Source organism: Amaranthus tricolor, chromosome 4 (assembly GCF_026212465.1).
Source record: "Amaranthus tricolor cultivar Red isolate AtriRed21 chromosome 4, ASM2621246v1, whole genome shotgun sequence".
Lineage (NCBI taxonomy): Eukaryota > Viridiplantae > Streptophyta > Magnoliopsida > Caryophyllales > Amaranthaceae > Amaranthus > Amaranthus tricolor.
The window spans coordinates 19756344-19778748 of NC_080050.1; the positions used below are offsets into that span (position 1 = coordinate 19756344).

General features: G+C 30.9%; 1 protein-coding gene across 2 annotated transcripts; it reads right to left on the reverse strand.

Annotated features, from left to right (window-relative positions):
* Nucleotides 1-79: 79 nt before the first annotated feature.
* Nucleotides 80-4544, reverse strand: LOC130810313 (uncharacterized). Of its 2 annotated transcripts, XM_057676323.1 has the most exons (3): nt 4288-4544; nt 3557-3984; nt 80-2092 (listed from the first exon to the last, which is right to left on the reverse strand). In XM_057676323.1, the coding sequence occupies exons 1-2, from the start codon at nt 4383-4385 to the stop codon at nt 3600-3602; spliced, it is 483 nt and encodes a 160-aa protein (XP_057532306.1). In that variant the 5' UTR covers nt 4386-4544; the 3' UTR covers nt 80-2092; nt 3557-3599. The 2 variants fall into 2 exon arrangements, with proteins under 2 accessions (XP_057532306.1, XP_057532305.1); XM_057676322.1 differs by lacking the exon at nt 80-2092 and having other exon boundaries at nt 3006-3984.
* Nucleotides 4545-22405: the final 17861 nt, after the last annotated feature.

Here is a 22405-nt window from a genome sequence, read left to right on the forward strand (position 1 = left end):
CAGAGCAATTGGACGAGGGAACAAGACATTTGGCTATTGAATTTGTTATCACTATTCAAAAAATTGATTCAAAATCTCAAATCAAAATTTGAAAATTCAAAATTCAAAATTTGAAGCTTGAATTTAATTTTCTTGATGATGAATTCAGAAATTAAAAAGAAATTAATACCTTCTCGATGAGGAGAGAGAGAGAGAGAGGGGGAAATGGAGGAATTCAATGGAGAGAACCCTAGAGGAAGGAAGTGTTGACGGCACACAGACGACAGTTGTCATTAATGGTATTCTGTGCTAACGGACGTAAACTCAATGGTATATGGTGAATTAAAACATTTTTGTGGTATATGGTGAATTTCGAAGAAACTCAGTGGTATATCATGAAATATCTATGATGATTATTATATTGTATGATTATAAAATTTTTATTATTTGAATCAATATTATTATTCCCTAAATTAAACTGTCATGTAATCAAAAGAAACCAATAACATTATTCTATTTATCGAAGCTCTAATAAGCTGACACTTGGAATTTTCCAAGCTCTAATAAAATTGTCAAGTGCATGCGGTATGTCCTTCTCCACACACAAGTCCACCTAAAATTTTCATACCCAGTATCCATGGCGAGTAAAATTTTCATATTTATGTCTGCCTGCTTAGATATGCATTTAAACTCATTTGTACCCACTATGGCAAACTAGGTATACCCGCCTCATATTCACTCTAAACCTATGTTAGATACTCCATAAATCTGTACAAATTTAATTATATATCTAAATTTTCTTAAACTATATAATGTAAAAAAATAAAATTAATATCCTTAATTTTTTTGTCAATAGCTTTTAATAAAAATATAGAGTATTAAATTGATTTAAAATAGAAATTGTAGATACACGACAAACAACTATAAGGCGGAGCAAATGGGTATAGGGTTGAGTGTGTGGGTACGGGGCGAGTAAGACCTATGACCACCATCTACCCACTATCAATAGTGGATAGATCATCTTTTCATACCTATGTTAACCCACTATATACTCACCAAAAATTCATATCCAAATCCACCCCAACTAAAGAAAATACGATATAAAACCTGTATAATTTTACTCGCTTTATCTTCCCTATTTATAACCACCAAATCATTTAAGGTTGTATTTGGGAACCCGCATTTCATTTCAAATTGTAGATTTCAAATACGGTTCATCAAAGAAGAATTTGGGAATGATAATGTTAGGAAAGTCATTCTCAAAACCTTATCTTTAACCACTTTTAAAATATTGGTGGATTTGACTCAAATTCAAATTTAAAATTTTTTTAACTGTCAAACACTAAATTTGAGTCAAATCCACATTTTCAAATGAAATCAACATTCCTGACAAACACATCACATTTCTAGAATTTTGTACTAAAAGGAGGAAACTTGTATTATAAATGGTGACTAAATAGATTATTTACAAACTTTTTCATCCAGAGCACCTTGTGTTTTACGCTATTTCTATTTTAACTTTTAGTAATTTATCAGCTTTAATCTTGTTAGATTCGTATTAATATGTAATTTTAATGATTAAAATTTTAAATTTTAACTAATAATTCCTCCGTTCTAAAATATTTGCTATATTTGGTATTATTCGTCGTTCAAGGTTATTTTATATATTGCGGCGAATGTGTAAGCAAAAATATAGTGAAATAAGATCTTGTTTGAATCATTTAATCGCATATTTTCATTATATTAACTTTTTATAATTTTACTTATGCATGATTCAATATATAAATGATAAAAAAATAGATTAAATTGCATATAAAGAATATATAAAAAATAAAAGTATATAACCATATATATAAAAACAAATATGTATTGACATTTGAGAAATATGTTTTAAAAATTGCTTGTAGATAAAAAGAAACAACACAAGTAATTGTGCATATTATCCTTTTCATTCTAAAATATTTACGATTAATAAGAACAAGTATATTGAAATGGATGAAGTAGAAAACTTATCATAAGAGACGTATGTGTAGTAGACAAACACTCATAAATGATGGGAAAAGTAACATTAATTCCGAAACAAATATGTAAAACCTTACAAGCATACGCATTTCTGCAAAAAGGAATAGTAGAAAGACTTTAAGACTAAATAATTGAGTGTGTCAATAAATAAGCTTCAATGTATTTGAGAATACTAGCAACTTTAGGTACTATGAACCCTTTGGCATAAAGACAAAAAAAAAAAGTGCATTGAATTCTCCTAAAGAAAGAAAGAAGAAACACAGCATTTTAAGGTGCAACTTCATTACCTCCAAAGCACTACACTACATACCCACAACGACCAATTTTTGCCAAACACCAAAAAAGGTATATAAGTTTGCTCACTCCACAGGAGTAGCTAACTATCATGACAACCAAATTCCTTCTCTAAATAATAACGTTAATTGTAAATTTAAATGAACAAACAAAGTAATATTATCATGCGTGTTAAAACTATATGAAGTATATATTATATAAAAACAATAACTTTTAAAAAATAATATTCTTTTAATTGTAATAGTATTTCTTAGAAAGTTTCCAATTAGCTGAAAAATATAGAATTCTATATTTTTAAGCCAGATAATATATAAATTATATCACTCTTTTAATATACGTTAAAATTTTCTAACTCATGAAAACATTTATATACCATTATGTTGAATAATTTTATGGGTGCTATTATTTTTTATTTCTTTAGATTAGCTAGCTAGATCTTACGTAAAAAAACTTATGTAGGTATAATGTAAAGAAGTACACCAATAAATTATATTAAGTAAAAAGAAATAAAAGATAAGGAGAATAAAATAGTAGTGTATATAACATGCAAAAAAGATGTTTTATGATAATTTAGATGAACAATATAATCATTAAGGTTTGAAAAAATTCTTAGAAATAATACATACTCCATGTGAACATAGTATGCATTTTCTATATATATTAAGTTAATTATAAATTGATTTTGTTTGAGAATAACTTATAATAGCTTAATATAAGGAAAGTCTGCTTGAGAGCTTTTGAAGATAATAAACGTAGGTTGCAATTCAAATTAAATACAATAATTTTCCTTCGTTTATTTTTATAGCTTTCAGGATAATCGTTGCAATTAAATTAAATATAATAAATTTCTTCCTTTATTTTTAATAGTTACACTCTTATTTGTATGAGAACTTATTGATAGGAAATGATTTCCACACGATCATACATATACAAAAGGTTTTAGCAATTTTAATTTAAGAGAATGAAAAGTGTTTATTTATTATATTGGAGAGCAAAAATCATTATTGGGAGCTAAGAAATCCATTTCCTTAAAGTGAGTATCAGTAATAAAAGATGGTTGATTATATTAATAGGAACGGAAATATTTATTTATTATTACACTCTACAACAAAGGTTTAAGATAGCATGAGAGATCAAACCTCCTAATTATTCGTAATAATATACACCCATGACGAAACACGTCATCATTTTAAAAATAACTACCTTAACATACACTCATAAAATAAAGCCAAAAAAAAAAGAAAAAAAAAAAGAAGCTTACAAGTTTAGGGATGAATACAAAGGCAGTGAATAGTGATCGATGATCAACACATGACATCCTTAAGAAGCTTGTAGCGACGATGCGCGTTAGGACGAGGAGACGGAATACCAGAACTATTATTCTTATTAGAATGATTTCTAGATGAAGAACCAGAAACCGTATTATTAGTATTATTAGTGATTATGTGATGATCTTGCAGTTGATGTCGCTTGATTCTCTGATCTCCTTGTGAAGTACTATTAGTAATACTATGATGATGATGATTATGATCCATGGATGATGATCTCTTATAAGATTTAGTTGTATTTGTTGATGATGAATTATTTCTTCCTTCGCTTTTACACCAATCACATATCTCCATTGATTTCATCATTGATGATGACGATGATGAGAAATCATGATTTCCATAGTTGTAACTGCTACAATACCTACAAATCATATACAGACGGATGTTAATTGGAAATCATATTAGGTAGTATTTGGAAACAAACATTTTATTTCAAATTATAGATTTCGATTATGAAATTATTAATAAAAAATTTGAAAATTACAAGTTTTGAAAATTTATTCTCAAATCCTAATCTTTAACTACTTTTAATAATAATAATGTTAAATTTAAATTGAATTTAAATTTAAATTTTTTTATTTGCTAAATGCTAAATTTATATGAAATCTATATTTTTAAATGAAATAATATGATATAAAATTAAACTTAGAAAATGAAATCGTACGAGTGTTGGAAACGGAATCGGCAAGAAGAGCACTGAAAGAGTTTATCAGCGAATCCAATATCACCACACATGCAACATACAGTTTCTTGATCCACCATTTTTATTTGAATTATCAGAGAAATTAAAGAGGAAGAGATGAGTGGTTGTGAGAGAGAGAGATTAAAGAGGGGGAAATGGGAATTGATGAGTGGGCATCCGCGTAGCGATCTCAGTCAAAGGGTGTAATGAATAAAACAAGGATATTTATATGTGGAAAAATATTGGGTTTGTCCACTACGCATAATATAATGTCTAAATAGGAATATTAATAAATTAAAATTAAATTAAATAAAGACTTTACTTTTAGTACTGGTGTAAGTTGCAGAGGGTAGACCACAGGTTGCTTGCAGTCGTTTTCAGTTGGGAGAGTGGGGTCCAGACTTACACTGACCGGCAAAGCTAAGAGTGGAAGGGAGCTGAAAGGTGTGAACCTATTTACTTTTTATCATTTTTTTTCCTATAAATGCTCTCCTATCTTTTTTATTTTGCAATACTTTTTATTATAATTTGTCTAATAAATTTGCATCATTTTCTTAATTGAGGATATTTTTACTCTTATTCTTTTAATTTTATTTAAAAATAAATTTATCTTTCTCTATTCAAATAGATTTACATCAAAGAAAAAAAGAGAGATTATTAAGAATAAATTGAGTATTGATAATTAAAAAAAGAGATAATATATTATATGGAGAAATTGAAAGAGTATTAAAATCTATAAATGATACTCCCTTCTATTCATAGAGAATGGAAATTTGAATTTTACAACGAAATCGGGTGGGGGACCACTTAAAAGTGGGTGGAAAACTCTTATTTTTCGTAAAAGACATTGATATTTATATGTTATTGTGTAATTTGTGTTGTTGTAATAATGATAAAAGGGTAAAAAAATAGCAAAAATAAAAACGGGACATTTTCAGTGAATTGGAAATAAGAAAATGTCACATTCTATCTAAAAATAGAAATGATGCAAATAAATAAAACGAATTAAAATGACTATTTATACAAAACGAGTGGGACGAAGGAAGTACTTTATTTTCATTTTAATCACCAATTTCTATTTTGGTTTCATTCTTCAACCCAATTTACTAATTCAATTAAATTTCACCCATTTGCATAGATGTAATATAAAAGAGACGGAGGAAATAGTTGCTAACACAAAATAATTCTCACCATGCACCAAAAATAAAAATAATTTTCTTATTACTCTAGTTTATTGAACAAAATCACTACTTAGATCGGTAAAAGCTTGTAAGTAGGATCAAATCTTTTTTTCCTCCATGAAAATCGTTATCTCATTTAGCAATATTATTGTGTTTCAAAAACCGTTCCTTAAAGCTGTTGTTTATTGAACAAAATTGCAATTTAGATCAGTCACAACTTGTACTCAGATTGACAATTTGTCCCAAAACGTTATTTTAAAAAATTTACTTAATAGTAGTCATACCCAAAATCTCGCTTGGGGCTTGAAAGTAGTATCTGCGTAAGGGAAGGTAATGGATAATCCATACCTATATTTCCTACACAGGGAGGACTAGAGGAAAGCAGTCAAATTTAATCCCCAAATATGTAGGAGCCTTGCATAAAAGGATATGGGTGATGACAAGTTCACAAAGGAACAACTACTAAAAAAATGAAGCAACAAAAGCACAATTAAAGAAACTATCAATAATCTAAAATATGGATCTGACGTCTCCAACTATTCCTATTCCTAGTTAGGTCCACGGAGAGGTGCGACTCACTTAGGTCGCTCTTTATTTTTTCAACCCACGTTTTCTTAGATCTTCCTCGACTTCTCTTACCCTCCACTATGATGCTTTCTATCCTTTTAACGGGGCAGCTGACAATTTTTTATTTGCACATCTTCAAACCATCTTAACCTATTTTCACGCATTTTAGCAGATAATGGGGCAACGCTTAACTTCTCTCTAAACTCTTGGTTCTTGATTTTTTTTTCATTATGGTGTTACCGCACATCCACCTTAGCATTTTCATATTTGCCACTTTCATCTTTTGTTCATGGATCTTCTTAATAGGCCAAGACTCTATCTCGTACGATAAAACTAGCCTAATAGCAACTCTGTAGACTCAATCCAATCTAATTCACCTCGGCTTGGTGCACAAGTTTATAAGTGGACTAGCAACTTCCACTAACCATAAAAGTGAATAACCTCTCGAGTCACAACTCACAACCAAGTATAGTGAATAAGTAAAAGAGTGAGTATATATTTGTTTAATTGAGGTGGGATACTTAGATTTCTTACTTTCTTTGTCCAACAAGGTGGGATTGGTTAAAAATATATTTTATTGGGAAGACTATCTAAAAAATGTGTGGATGAATAAATATACATATAAGAATGAAAAAGAAAGTTTAAGCTATGGAGCAAAATAAAAATGTAATAAGGAAAAAATTTTAAACCCTATATAAAATTTTGATATTTAAAATTTTTTAATACGGTAAGTGAATCTTTGATTTTCAAATAAATGGATTACATGCCATATTTTGTACTTTGTTTATTTATGAACTAATTGATTAATTTATTATTAGAATAGGCAATCACTTTTAAAAGAATCATATCGATTATCATGGCAAGTATGATTAAAAAATATTAATTATATGTTATAATATTGTTCTAAACTACTAAAATGAAAATAACCAAATGGATGAATTGCCAGATTACTAATGCATGTTAGTTGTAGCTGCATTAAAATAAATACATGTATTTACTTGCCTAAGATAAATCTTAAATGATTTATAATTATAATATAATAATTAATATGACTTAAATTATAGATTATTTTGAATAATCTTTTGTTTAAAAATCTCAAATGGCACACATGTATTAATATATTTGTCATAAATCAAATCGAGTAATTAAGGAGATATATAAGGATTATTTTTTTAAAATAATACCTCATTCATTTTTAAAGAGTCATATGACATTTACATTAGAGATAAAAATTAACATGTACATAACAACTTAACCAAATATAATTCAAAATTAACAGAACTACGATCGTTGTACATGAGATCTAATAATTTTGAATATCCTGTTCCACATCGCAGTTTGACATAACCTTCTACGATGGAGTCTTTCGATCTATTGTATTCTTGAGATAGAATTGAATTTGATGTAGTTGATGGTAATTGCAATTTTGATGTCTGCTGCATTATCGCATTAATATCTACCACCAAATCAATTTGAGAAAACTTCATAATTCCAACTCTCACTAGGAAAGAGTTCAAAACCCAATATATGGTAGAGTCAACCCAATGATTGGGTAGAACAACTCTCATGTAGAGAGTGAAAAAATTTATTCTAATCATATTCAAAAAGTTTAAAACGGAGAAATTAAGGGCTTACCATCAATCAAAAGGTTGATGATAACCCCAAACCAACTATGAAGATTAGGTTTTTTTTAGAAAAAGAAGAGAGACAAGGAGAGAGTAGCGGCTAGGGTTTCTTCCCACTAGATATATAAGGATCTAAGTCGATTGTCATTTGTTATTTTGAAAGAGAAAAAAATAGACATCTATCCTAATGGTTTTATTTTGTACTCCTATACTGTGTTATATGATGATGGTATTAAGGCTACTATGATATTAATGTTGAAGTCAAAAGAAGATACTACTATTAGCAACTAGTTTAATGAAGAGACATTCTAATAATTTTAAACATCAATTTCTAAGTCATGATGAACCATGTTGTTGTTGGCTTTTTAATTGTTGATTCTATTTGACAAATAAATATTTACAACCAATTAGTTCATGCAGACAAATAGGCATATAATTAATTTAAGAGAAATTTTATATGATAGCAACGATATTTGGCGTAATGCCAATGGTAAAATTTTTTATAATTTTTTCATATGGTAGCAATAAAGTTTTAAACTTATTAGAATCATAGTATATTCCGTTTCAAACTTGAATCCGTTAACTTTTATTATTTTCAGAATATTTCTTTATTTTTTGGATTTTGTGATTTACAAGTTTTTATTAAAAAAAAAAAAATAAAAAAATAAAAAAAAAACTACCAAATCACAAACCTACCCTAAAAACCACTAAAAATTCACACCATTACCACCATCACTACCACCTTAACCTAACAACCACCACCATCGATGATCTTAAACTTTGTGAGTCAAATATAATTGTTATTGACTTTGGCTCATTTAACAAAAATCTTCAAGCGGATGGAAAAGAACAAATTCAGAGTCAACTTGAATCTTTGAGAGGTTCGTGCTCATGACAAATATCCGGGTCTTACCACTATTTTTCAAGATTAGGGATGCCTACTTTCTTGCTCTTACTTAGTCTGGACTGTCCTGGTTTTAATGGTCTTGATAGACAAATTAAGGGAAAATCTATGGTAGCTCGAAATTCCTCCAAAACAAAAACTTTATGTGGCATGTCACATTAGACATCATTCCCAATTACCATAATCTTTATAGGAAACAGATTCCAGACATTCACAATTGTCCTCGGTGCGGCGAAGATGAAACTACTGCCCATGTACTCTGGGATTTTTACTGGGCTCGTAAATTTTGGTCATAAACGAATACACAACTTCATGCCCCTGCAAATTGTGACTTTATACTCAATTCAAGTGTTTGTTGCTGTTCTTCGATTGGTTCAAGTTTCAATCCAAATGGATTGACCCATTTTCTTGGGGTAGTGGTGGGTTAACCGCCACAATTAATGCCTTTTTGATGGTGGTGATTATTGGGTTAAGGTGTGGTAGTGATGAATGATGATGGAAGTTGGGTGAATTTTGAGTGGTATTTAGGGTAGGGCTATTTGGGTGGTTTTTAATTTATAAAAAAAAATTAAATCACAAAAATAAAAAAAATGGAGTAATTTAAAAATAATAAAGGTTAACGGATTATTGAAGTTTTAGACGGAGTTTTCTACGGTTTTAATAAACTTAAAACCATATTGCTATCATGTGGAAAAATTATAAAAAAGTACTATCACTCACATTTTGCCAAACCTTGTTGCTTTCGTATAGAATTTCCCCTCATTTAACAAGCCTATAACAACGCTAAATTATATGATAGTCAAAAACTCTAATAAAACACCATATTTCATTTATGTGTCTCATTTTAGTTTTTGGTTAACTAATAGTTTCAACATCCCTAGCCTTCAAGGAAGTTTTAGAGAGTCTTGAGACAAGACTAACAAATAATTTTTATGTATATCATATTTAGCAATAGTCTTTAATTGAGTTTTTGAAATCAAATATTCATTTTAAGACTCTTGTAAGCCCTTTCAATAAATCATATGCCAATCACTTTTTGAGATACTTGTAACTTTATAAAAAATATTTTGTTTGAGATATTTTGAGTATACAGATAAATTATAAAAATATAAAAATTTTTATGTGAGTATGAATAATAAAATCATGGATAAAAGTTAGGGGAAATCTATTGTGGCGGAGTATGAAGATTGGCGTTTGCATTTGAGATATTTATGCCCTAATTCAACCTAAATGTCTAATTTCTATTTCGTTTTAAATTTTGTTTCCTAATTTATTCTTAAATTTTTCATTTCCTTTTGGTATGTCATCTTCACCATCATACCCAGTGTATTCTGTTCATTGAAAAACAATGTTCAGAGTCTGAAGATCATAGGAAAGACAGATGACAACTCATACCCAAAAGGAGAATTCCTTTTGATGTGTAAGGTTTTTTCTGTTTGCTAAAATCACCTTAAAGTCTCATTTCTCTATCCTACTTAAATGGTTCCATCTAATTTGTTTATCTTTGATCAAATTGAAGTGAAACTAATATGATTAATAGAAGGTTGCAACACCAAACATAAATATTTCTGAGCATGGACACTATCTTATTTTCCATACGTTTATTGAAATGACAAAAACATTATTCTATCCTAAATAACATTGATAAGTAGAATTTTGGATTAGCCAAGTGGTTGAATGTTTTTCCTTTTAACATTTATGAAATTGATATAGAAGTTCAATTTTGGCAACACACATGGAAGTTTAATTCTCTCCCCTTGCACGTAAGAATATTATATCCTACTTCCCAATCAAGAAACAATAATGACAAATTCATAAGCCAATAATATTTAGTTGAATACGTTTTTGTCAAATTATTGGAAAAAATTACTGTCAACTTAATCCAAATGAATGTTATTGAACAAATTGATATATTTTTAACTTATAGTCCAGTTAATTTGTTTAGGGTTGATTAGACACAACCGTAGTTAAGTTTTAGGCTATGATAAATGTATTATTTACTTGATTAAGTTGTTGCCCTATTATAGGTTATATTATACCATAATTAAAACCATCTTGAAGGTTAATCAAAAGCCTAAATACAAAAGGCAAAACAACATAAAGGCCAAAAATTATTGTCACAAGCAAGAGAGAAAGTAAGGATAAGAAAAGAATTCGGAATAGATATATGCATCCTTCACCCAAGACCTTCTATTTATACTAGTCATAGCATACCCAAGACTCAAGGAACACTAATTACCATTTATCAAGCTAATGATCATTCATCAATACCATGCTTAATTGTGGTATTTATGAGCATTATTCCAATATAATAAACCATTGTAACATCGGAATTAAGATGGAACAAAAGAAGGAATCCAATGCTCATAGTTCAAAGATGACGAAAAGGCAAATAGAACCTGGCAGAACCAAAAGCTGACTCAGCTTTATTTCCTGCCCACTGGAAAGCCGAGTCGGCTTTTGCTGCTGACTCGATTCTTGTTGTGCCTTTTTTCCTTTTCCTTTGAACACCTTTGGACCATGTATTTTTAATACAATTTGTCCCACTACTATTTGTAGTACTTGGTAATATATCTTGGGATTTAATATACACTAAATGTTAAACATAAATGTAACTATTCTTTTCAAAAATCCCAGGAAAACCTTCCAACTACCTCACTACAATACAAACTGTAGTAATTTTTTATACTCGAAGTGTAACTACCACTTGTAAAGGGCCAAAGAAAGTTTGTCATTGTGGCCATAGATTATTTCTCTAAGTACATGGAAACTAAGGCAATGCGACTCAGTTCTACTTACTAAGATAATTAAATAATAGTCCCTCCGTCTCTATAAAACAAATTTACTTTCTATTTTAGTTCGCCACACTCAATTTGTATCAATTCTCTTTTTGGAAATGGATCCCGCTCCATATTCGTAATCATATTAACGAACTTAATCTCTCTCTATCTTAATAACTAATTTTTGTAGGAAAGTGTATATTTACACAAGTGGAAAAAAACATATCTACTGCTAATCATTTGCTGCGGTTTTTCACATACGCAGCAATAAATAGGAAAAAGAATTAGGAAAAAAAACACTCAAATGCTGCGGTTTTACGCTTGCCCGCAGCATATAAGCTATTTTCACATCATATGCTGCGGTTTTTGTCCTACCCGCAGCAAATAATCCTTCCCAAAAACCCGCATTTTAACGTTCATTTGCTTAAACCCTCATATAAACTGTTGTATTCTTAAAACCCACGACTACCTACTGTCTTCTTCTTCAAGTTCTTCTATTTCTTCTAGTTCTCAAAAATCTCCGCAAAAACCCACAAAAATCTCTGCAAAAATCTCTTCAAGTTCTTCAAGTTCCTCAAAAACAACCCACGACTGCAGGTACTGTGTTCTTTTCTTCAAAAATCTCTACTGTGTTCTTCAATTTCGTTCATGCTAATTTACTATGTTATACATAAGTAAATTAGTATAACCACCCATTGCACGAATTTCTTTCTCCATCTTTTTTTAAGTTATTCAACCCACCATTGTTGTTTTTCCTTCAAAAAGCCACGACATTTGGGCTAAGCTTGTTCTTCTTCAAGGTATAAATTTTTCAATCTTTGTTTAAGCTCTTCAAGAATAGCTTCATTGTGTTTTAATAAGGATTTAGTCTTTTTTTATACTAACTTTGATTTTGTTTTACATTGTAGGTTACATAATCTTATTGTAGAAACAAAATTATCACATCTCATTACCAAGGTATGTATTTTATATTTGAATGTGAATAATTTACTTATGTATGTACTTGAATATTTGAATGTGAGTAATTTACTTATGTATATATGTAGTTGTATATTTGAATGTGAATAATTTACTTATGTATGTAGTTGTATATTATTAGTTTCTTATTATTTTGATTTATGTGTATTTGATTAAAGAAAATGGTTTTTTTTTTTTGGTTATATATGTTTTGTAATTTAAATATAAAGAATTTGATTACTTTAAATAATATAAAGGTTATATAGGGTTAAATAGGGTTAATTTGGTTTGTTTATATATGTTAAAAGTTGTGTATTAATTTTGTTTTGAATTAATTAATCACACTAATTAGCATGACAAAAAATCGTTCTTGGATGTATGGAAGCATTGAATCGTTAGAATTTATTGATGGCGTTGTAGTATTGCGGTTGAACATCAAGTTAGGATGGGGGAAGTTGGTTTTTATTGCCCATGTGTCACTTGTGGCAATGTATCAAAGGTAGATAGTGTTGATATCCTTAGAGAGCACATACTTCGACATGGGTTTAGGCCTCAATATCATGTTTTGGTTTGGCATGGTGAGGAGGGAGTTTACAAAGAGAAAAGTGTTATTGAGGACGTCAATAATGTGACTGATGTCAATGAGGATGTAATAGATCATGTTGATGGGTATGAGACAGATATATAGAATGTCTGTAAGGATGTGGAACGTGTTGATGAGATGATGGAGGGAGTCGAGGATGAGTTAGGAAAACGTCCTCGTGTTTTTGACTTGTTGACAGAGGCTTCTCAAAAACCTTTGTACCCTGGATGTACAAAGTTCACCAAACTACCAGCAGTGTTGACAATTTTCAACATTAAGTCAAAGTTCAATTGGAGTGATGCTAGTTTCACAATGTTATTAAAAGCGTTAGGTGAGATGCTTCCTGAGGGAAATGAACTTCCAAATTCGACATATTATGCCAAAAAGCTTATGTGTCCTTTCGGCTTAGAGTACTAGAAGATTCATGCGTGTCCGAATGATTGTGCATTGTATTGGAATGAAAACGAGAACTTAGAAGAGTGTCCAAGGTGTGGGTTATCGCGCTACAAGCGTAAAGGGGCTCGGGATGCTAAAGGGCCCCCTGCTAAGGTATTGTGGTATCTTCCAATAATACCTAGATTCAAGCGCTTGTTTTCCATAAAGAAAGATGCATTAAATTTGAGGTGGCATGTAGATAGGGTGAAGAAAGGTCACTTGCTCACACATCCATCTGATTCTCCGGAGTGGAAGAGTATTGATAGGTTGTATAAGACTTTTGGGGATGAGGTTTTTTATTTAAGGCTCAGACTATGTACGGATGGAATGAACCCATTCGGCAATCTTAGTTCTCAACATAGTACTTGGCCGGTACTGTTAGTGATCTATAATTTGCCACCTTGGTTGTGTATGAAGCGTAAGTACATTATGCTTTCGCTTCTTATCTCGGGTCCTAAACAACCTGGCAATGACATAGATGTATATCTTGCACCTCTCATTGAGGATTTGAGAAAGATGTGGGATGAAGGCGTTTCCGTGTTTGATGCATATGCTAATGAGGAGTTCACCTTGCGTGCAATGCTTTTATGCACCGTTAATGATTTTCTGGCATATGGCAACTTATCGGGGTATAAGAACAAAGGGAAGAAAGCATGCCCAATATGTATCAATGACATGAAATCCACGTGAATTCCTAAGTGCAAACACGTATTCATACACCATCGAAAGTTCCTCCCATGAGATCACCAATATCGTAACAAGAAGAAGATGTTCAACGGGGAGGTTGAGGACCGTGTAGCTCGTCGATCGTTGACCGGTTATGAGGTTTATGAACAGGTTAAGAGAGTTGCGACTGTATTTGGTAAAGCAGGGCAAGTGCAAGGGGTAAAGACCGATTATGGAAAAAAGAATCAATCTTTTGGAAGCTTCCATATTGCAGAGATCTACAGGTTAGGCATTGTCTTGACGTTATGCATATAGAGAAAAATATATGTGATGCCATACTCGGGACTCTCATGAACATTCCGGGTAAGACAAAGGATGTTACGGCCGTGCGAGATTGGTTTGAATGTAAGGGTCTTTGTCTGGAGTTGTGGGCACATGTTAAGGTGAGTAAGAAAATAAATAGAGCTGTTGAAGTTGATGGCAGTAACAAGACAAATGGCGGTAAGAAGAAGATGAGTAATCACAAAGTTTATTTGCCTCCAGCTTGCTACACATTGTCCAAAGCAGAGAAGCGGACATTTTGTGAGTATTTGTATGGCATTAAGGTTCTGTCTGGGTACTGATCCAACATAAAGAAATTTGTGACCCTAAATGGTGAGCTGAAGTTGTGAAGCATGAAATCTCACGATTGCCATGTATTGATGCAAGTGTTCTTACGAATTGCAATCCGTGGAATACCGCCAAAACATGTGAGATATGCTATTACCGAGCTATGTTCGTTCTTCAACAAAATTTGTAGTAAAGTTCTTATCCCTTTAAACTTGATGCTCTTCAAGTCGACGTGATTGTAACTGTATGCAAGTTTGAGATGTATTTTCCACCTTCTTTCTTTGACATAATGGTTCATCTTATTGTCCATCTCGTTCGTGAGATCAAGCTTTAAGTCTAGTTTTTTTAAGGTGGTGTTATCCTTTTGAAAGACACATAGGTGTTTTACAAAACAAGGTGAGGAATCCAGCACAACCCGAGAGGAGTATGATTCAAGGCACTGTGAGCGATGAGATTTGTAACTTTATAGCCGATTATTTAGCCATGGTAAAGCCTATTGGACTTCCTACCTCTCGACATGAAGGAAGGCTTGAGAGAAAAGGAACAATTGGCTCCAAATCGATCACACCTCCTCGAGACAGTCTTCTACAAGCACACTTGTATGTGTTGCATCATATTCCTGAAGTCCACCCTTTTTTGAGTGAGCATTTAGATATATTGCGCGCAAAATATCCTTGTAAAGAGGATATGGGATTGATGCAATTGCATAACAAGACGTTTATTGATTGGTTTCATAATCGTGTAATAAGTGGTTAGCTTTTGGTCCTCGTGATGATTTCAAAAAAATATGAGGATTACGATGTCAATGGCTTCACATTTTGGACTGAGGGTCAAGATAACAAGTCATCTTATCTAAAGAATAGTGGGGTTTCTATTTTGGTGTCATCTACATTTTACGCGAGTGCCAAGGATCAAGCGCCGGTTGATGCTAAATTGGTATACTACGGGCGGGTACATGAAATATGGGAGCTTGACTACTCTAGTTTCACTATTGGTCTTTTCAAATGTAAGTGGGTAGATAATAATCAACGATGCATAAAAAATGATGACCCTTGTGGATTCACTCTTGCAGACTTAGCTCATTTGCGTGATAGTGAGGAGCCATTCATACTAGCCACACAAGCCAACCAAGTATTCTACCTTGTAGACCCGTCTAATAAAAAAATGGTCTATTGTTGTATCGGGAAAAATAAGCATCCTTGGTATAGGTGATGTTGAAGATGAAGAATAATATGAAGCTTTTGAAGACTCCTCACCCTTTATCAATCCAAAATCAGTGGATCAAGATGATGTAGATGTTGGTTATATGCGTGTAGATCACACGAAAGAAATACATTTGAATTAAGTGATTCACAAGGTATGAATTTTAAGGTTTTTAAAGTTTTTTTTGGCACTTTCGCGCATAAAGTAGCTCAAACTTGGTTTGTTTTGCATGAAACTTTGCACACAACACTATTTGGTTTATATTATTGTGTTGAAGTGGTTAGAATTGTAAATAATAGTCATATTTTTAATATTACTTGGTAAGTTGCGATTTTAAGGTTTTTTTAAGCTCTTTTGGCACTTTTGCACATAAAGTAGCTCAAACTTGGTTTGTTTTGCATGAAACTTTGCACACAACACTATTTGGTATATATTATTGTGTTGAACGTATTAGAATTGTAAATCATAGTCATATTCTTAATATTACTTGGTAAGTTGCGATTTTAAGATTTTTAAAGCTTTTTTGGAACTTTAACACACAACACTATTTTGTTAGAATTGAATTTACGTTATTATGTTCTAATATATTTCAGTTCATACTTTTTCAGGTTCTGATATACAATGCATCTTTTCAGAGAAGAAATTGTCGTCGAGATTAAGACCTCGGATAATGAGCATCATAGTTATGACACTGAAGAGGACCAAATTGTTAGATAAGAGCGTATGGCTGAAGGCGCTCCACCACTTAACAATGATTATGACACTGAAGACGCCCCACCAACGGATGCTCCCACTACCACTAAGAAAAGAAAAGGGCGAGGTCTTACAAAAAACCTCAAAGTCACAGAACCCATGCATTTGGAATACAATGCATTAGGTCAACCCTGCGGAAAATGGCGTAGGCAATATGGAAAACAAGTGGGCCTATGTATCCGCAAGATTTCTATATTATACGCATGGAATGAGGTTCCAGAGGGTTTGAAGAACTCTCTATAGAATGATACTGTGGTAAGCAAATTTACTATTTTTATTCATTTGGTTTCATTTTAAATTTAATTTAATTGACACTAATAAATATAATTTTTTTTGTAGAATCTTTTTCACATCACATCGAGAGCGATGAGGAGAAGAAGAATGTGTTTCTTTCAGCTGTTGCTGAAAGATTCAGAGATTTCAAATCCAAGCTAGTAACGGGCTAGATCACGAAGAAGCGTGCCCGTACGATCAAAAAGGTCAAAACGGGAAACGAAGGTGGAGAGCAAGCACCTTCAAAGATGCCCTACGAAATATGGGGTCACATATCAAAGAAGGAATGCGAGGCTTTTGTTGCCAAAAGAACAATTTCAATGGGAGTTGTAAGTATTCCATATTATATTATAGCTTTGATTTGAATTTACTTCTTTTGATTCAATCATTAAACTAATATATGACATTTGATCTCTATTGATTAATTAGGAAAAGCGTGGTAAAGCTTCTGATTCAGCAAGCAAAAGGAAGTTTTATCATCGCTTGGGCCCAAAAACGTACGATGAGGTTCGAAAAGAGTGGGTAGATGCGGGAATATAACCCAATCAAAGTCCAGCCACGCCCTCATCTACGACTACCTCCGCATCTGTGAATACTCCTGCTGGAGATCGGGTGTGAGATTGGTATTGCGGGCTTCATTCCCGAGCTGCAATTGGCAAATTTACCATTAATGATCCTGAAACAAAGAAGGTTGCTGATGCTGTGGTGAGTTTTGAAATTATTAAGTATATTCTTACTTTGTTTTGTATTTTTCGGCTTTGATTTACTTATACTAATTGTTATATATGTCACTTTTTATTTGAACAGATGGGCTGGAAGGAAAAAGAAGCTACGGGGGAGTTCACCCCAAGAGGCAATGATGATGTATTGCATATGGTCTAAGGGAAAGAACATAGAAGGCGGGTAGTCGAAAAAGGAGGAGTCCGCATGGGGTTAAAGAAGGCATTCGTTATAGAGTGTGTTGCTACTCAATCCCGAACGATGCCACCTGATGAAGTAGCAACCCTCCGAGCAGAGATTACGAAGGACGTTCTCGCCAAAGTGGCACTCGTGTTGCAGAAGATGGGAGCACCCACTGTTGACTTGGCAAACCTGATTTTTGAGGATCAGCAAAGTCAACATCGGGATCCTAACGCTTCGGTCGAGCCAACACCCGAGCCCATTACCCCCCTAGCACCCCAGCCCATTACTACCTCTGAAGGGCAAAATCCCACACCGGAGACCATGAACTCCGTTGCTCAAAATCCGGAGCCAACTCACGAGCTAGTGGTACAGGTACATAGTTTTTAAATATATAAGCACATATTAATTTAAATTGCAGGAGGCGACTTCTTATATGATGCTTATTATACTAAACAACACAATTTTCAGGAGGCGACTTCTTGTTCTCTTTTGCTGGCTCAGTTAGGTGTTGCTAATGATGGCGACTTAACTAAGGTTGCATATGGTGTGATACAGCCAACCAAAGAGGGCCAAACAGTGCATTCGATGCCTGTTACAAGTGGCCACATCAGTGTGACCGTGGAAACTATTCTAAAGGGGTTTGAAGATTTCTCACTCCCGGTTCCAATGCCAGAATGGAGCTTTGAGAAACTATCAGACGCCCTAGGTAGTTTCGTCACATGGCCATATGCTTGGGTCCGATTCACTACCATAGTAATAATTATTTGTATCTTATTTATTTTTATTTTTTTAATTGCATGCTTAAACTAATTTAATTGTATAAATTGAAATAGCAAAAGAGTGCAAAGGGCTCTAGGAGAGAGATCGGTTCCTCATCAAAGGTGTCGACTAGGTCAAAGTCGATGGCAATTACTCCAATTTTGACTGACGCGGAGGTAAAAGATCTCTCTGAAGATTGCAAATGGCTGCACATATGTGCATCTCGCCTGCGTGAGGAGGACCCAATCGTTCTAACCCTGCAGAAGGAAAAATTCTGCTTTGTTGAGAGCCCATTTGTAATTATTGGTCCTAGTGACATTGGGCAATTTTTGAGAGGAGAAATGTTGAATGTAGCTCTTATCCATGTCTACATGAGGTGATGTTCATTATCTTACAAATTAGGCGTTATTGTTTAATTGTATTAACAACCGAATTACTAAAAAAATTTCTAATTCGTGAGTTTAGTGAGGCGTACGAGGAGCTAAATTCCTGCGAACCTCCAATAAAAATTGGATGGTTTTTTCCTGAGTCGATTTCGGGTACTAAAAGCATAAATGATACAGATGACGTCAAAGCATACATGGAGACTACTTTGAATAATTCCCTTACATCTAAACACACGTTCATTCTGGCTCCATATATGAAAGAGTAAGTTTTATTTTTGAAATTTAATTAATCTTTTGATTTTTAAGTTCACATAGTCTCTAATTTGTTGATTTTAAATTTGTGTTTGTAGTTTGTATTGGATACTTTTGGTCATATGTTCTTTAACGAACACTGTACACGTCTTCGACTCATTACAAAAACCTCAAAGCCCGCCTCGCAACACAGAATTCAAAGCCTTGTTGAATTCGTTTGTAATTTTATAAATTTTACCAATTTAATTTAACTAAAGTTATATATATATATATATATATATATATATATATATATATATATATATATATATATATATATATATATATATATATATATATATATATATATATATATATATATATATATATATATATATATATATATATATATATATATATACACATATACATACATACATACATATATATATATATATATATATATATATATATATATATATATATGTATATATATATATATATATATATATATATATGTATATATATATATATATATATATATATATATATATATATATATATATATATATGTATAATATATATATATATATATATATATATATATATATATATATATATATATATATATATATATATATATATATATATATATATATATATATATATATATATATATATATATACACACACACATATACATACATACATATATATATATATATATATATATATATATATATATATATATATATATGTATATATATATATATATATATATATATATATATGTATATATATATATATATATATTTATATATATATATATATATATATATATATATATATATATATGTATATATATATATATATATATATGTATATATATATATATATATATATATATATATATATATATATATATATATATATATATGTATAATATATATATATATATATATATATATATATATATATATATATATATATATATATATATATATATATATATATATATATATATATATATATATATATATATATATATATATATATATATATATATATATATACACACACACACATATACATACATACATATATATATATATATATATATATATATATATATATATATATATATATATATATATATATATATATATATATATATATATATATATATATATATATATATATGTATATATATATATATATATATATATATATATATATGTATATATATATATATATATATTTATATATATATATATATATATATATATATATATATATATATATATATATATATATGTATATATATATATATATATATATATATATATATATATATATATATATATATATATATATATATATGTATATATATATATATATATATATATATATATATATATATATATATATGTATATATATATATATATATATATATATATATATGTATATATATATATATATATATATATATATATATATATATATATATATATATATATATATATATATATATATGTATATATATATATATATATATATATATATATATATGTATATATATATATATATATATATATATATATATATATATATATATATATATATATATATATATATATATATATACATATATATATATATATATACATATATATATATATATACATATATATATATATATATATATATATATATATATATATATATATATATATATATATATATATATATATATATATATATATATAATATATACATATCTGTTAGTCAATTTGCTCCTCTATTCATTTAAAAAATTGTCTCCTCGTTCCTAGTGTATCTCATAAATTATTATCTGTTAGTCAATTGACTAAAGACGTTAATTGTACTGTTTTGTTGACTTTTGATAGTTGTATTGTGCAAGATGCTCAGACCGGGACGATGATAGGACATGGTACTAAACGAAGAGGTTTATACTATGTGGATGAGATGAGTCTACAAAGTCAAGCTTTTCTTACTCGTGGGTCCCCTGCTCATCAACTCTGGACGTGACACCAATGTTTGGGTCATTCTTCTCTCCCTTACTTGAAACAATTATTCCCTTCCCTTAAAAATACTGTAATGTCTCTGGATTGTGAATCTTGTGTCTTGGAAAAAAGCCATAAACGCTCATATTTTCCGAGTTTTACTGGTTCTGCAAGTCCTTTTTCTTTTATACATTCTGATGTGTGGGGAATTGCTCCTATTTCTGCTACTAATAATTTCTCCTATTATGTTTTATTTGTGGATGATTGTATTGTATGAGTTGGGTGTATTTTATGAAACATAAATTTGAAGTTTTTTCAGTTTTTGTCACCTTTTATAACATGCTTCAAACTCAATTCCATGCTAAACCACAAATACTACGTTCTGATAATGGAGGTGAATACATTAACTTAACCATAAAACATTTTCTTTCCAATCATGGGATGGTCCACTAAACCTCTTTACCTGATACACCACAGCAAAATGGGATTACTAAGCCCAAAAACCGCACCTTACTTGAAATTACTCGAGCTCTTTTAATAGATTCTCATGCTCCATCTTCTTTTTGACCTGAAGAAATTGCTACTGCCAGTCATCTCACTAACCGTCTTCCTTCTAAACCCTTACAATACAAAACTCCCCTTGAAACCTTGGGACCTTTTGTCTTTCTTCCTTCTTCTCATTCCTTACCACCTCGTATCTTTGGATGTGTTGTTTATGTCCATCTCCCCAAACAGGATAGAACCAAACTTGAACCTTGAGCAATTAAGTGTGTTTTTCTTGGCTATGGGTTAAATCAAAAGGGATATATATATTTTGACCCTCTACAAATTCGAATGTATATCACTATGGATTGTGACTTCTTTGAACAATCCTACTACTATTTCTAGCCTGGTCCTCAGGGAGACAATTAGTGATGACCTCAGTTGGCTAATATACCCAGTTATGACTGATCCGGACCCAAAAGAGCAGGTAGGCAAGAATACTGATGTTGTTTTTGAAGTCATAGTATCTCCTCTTCAGTTCACTCTAGTCCCTTCTGACGAGCATTCAATTGAACAAGAGGTAACACCTGAACCCACAGTTGATGAATCTAATGATGATGTGCCTAATGTTGATATTCGCAGCAGATATGAGTTGCCTCCCAGAAGCACAAGAGGCGTTCATCCTAAGAGATATGATCTGGAATTTGACTCTCAGTGATCTCGGTATGCCACTTACCAAGAAAACGATGTAAATTTATCTTAAACAGCGGTAGCCTT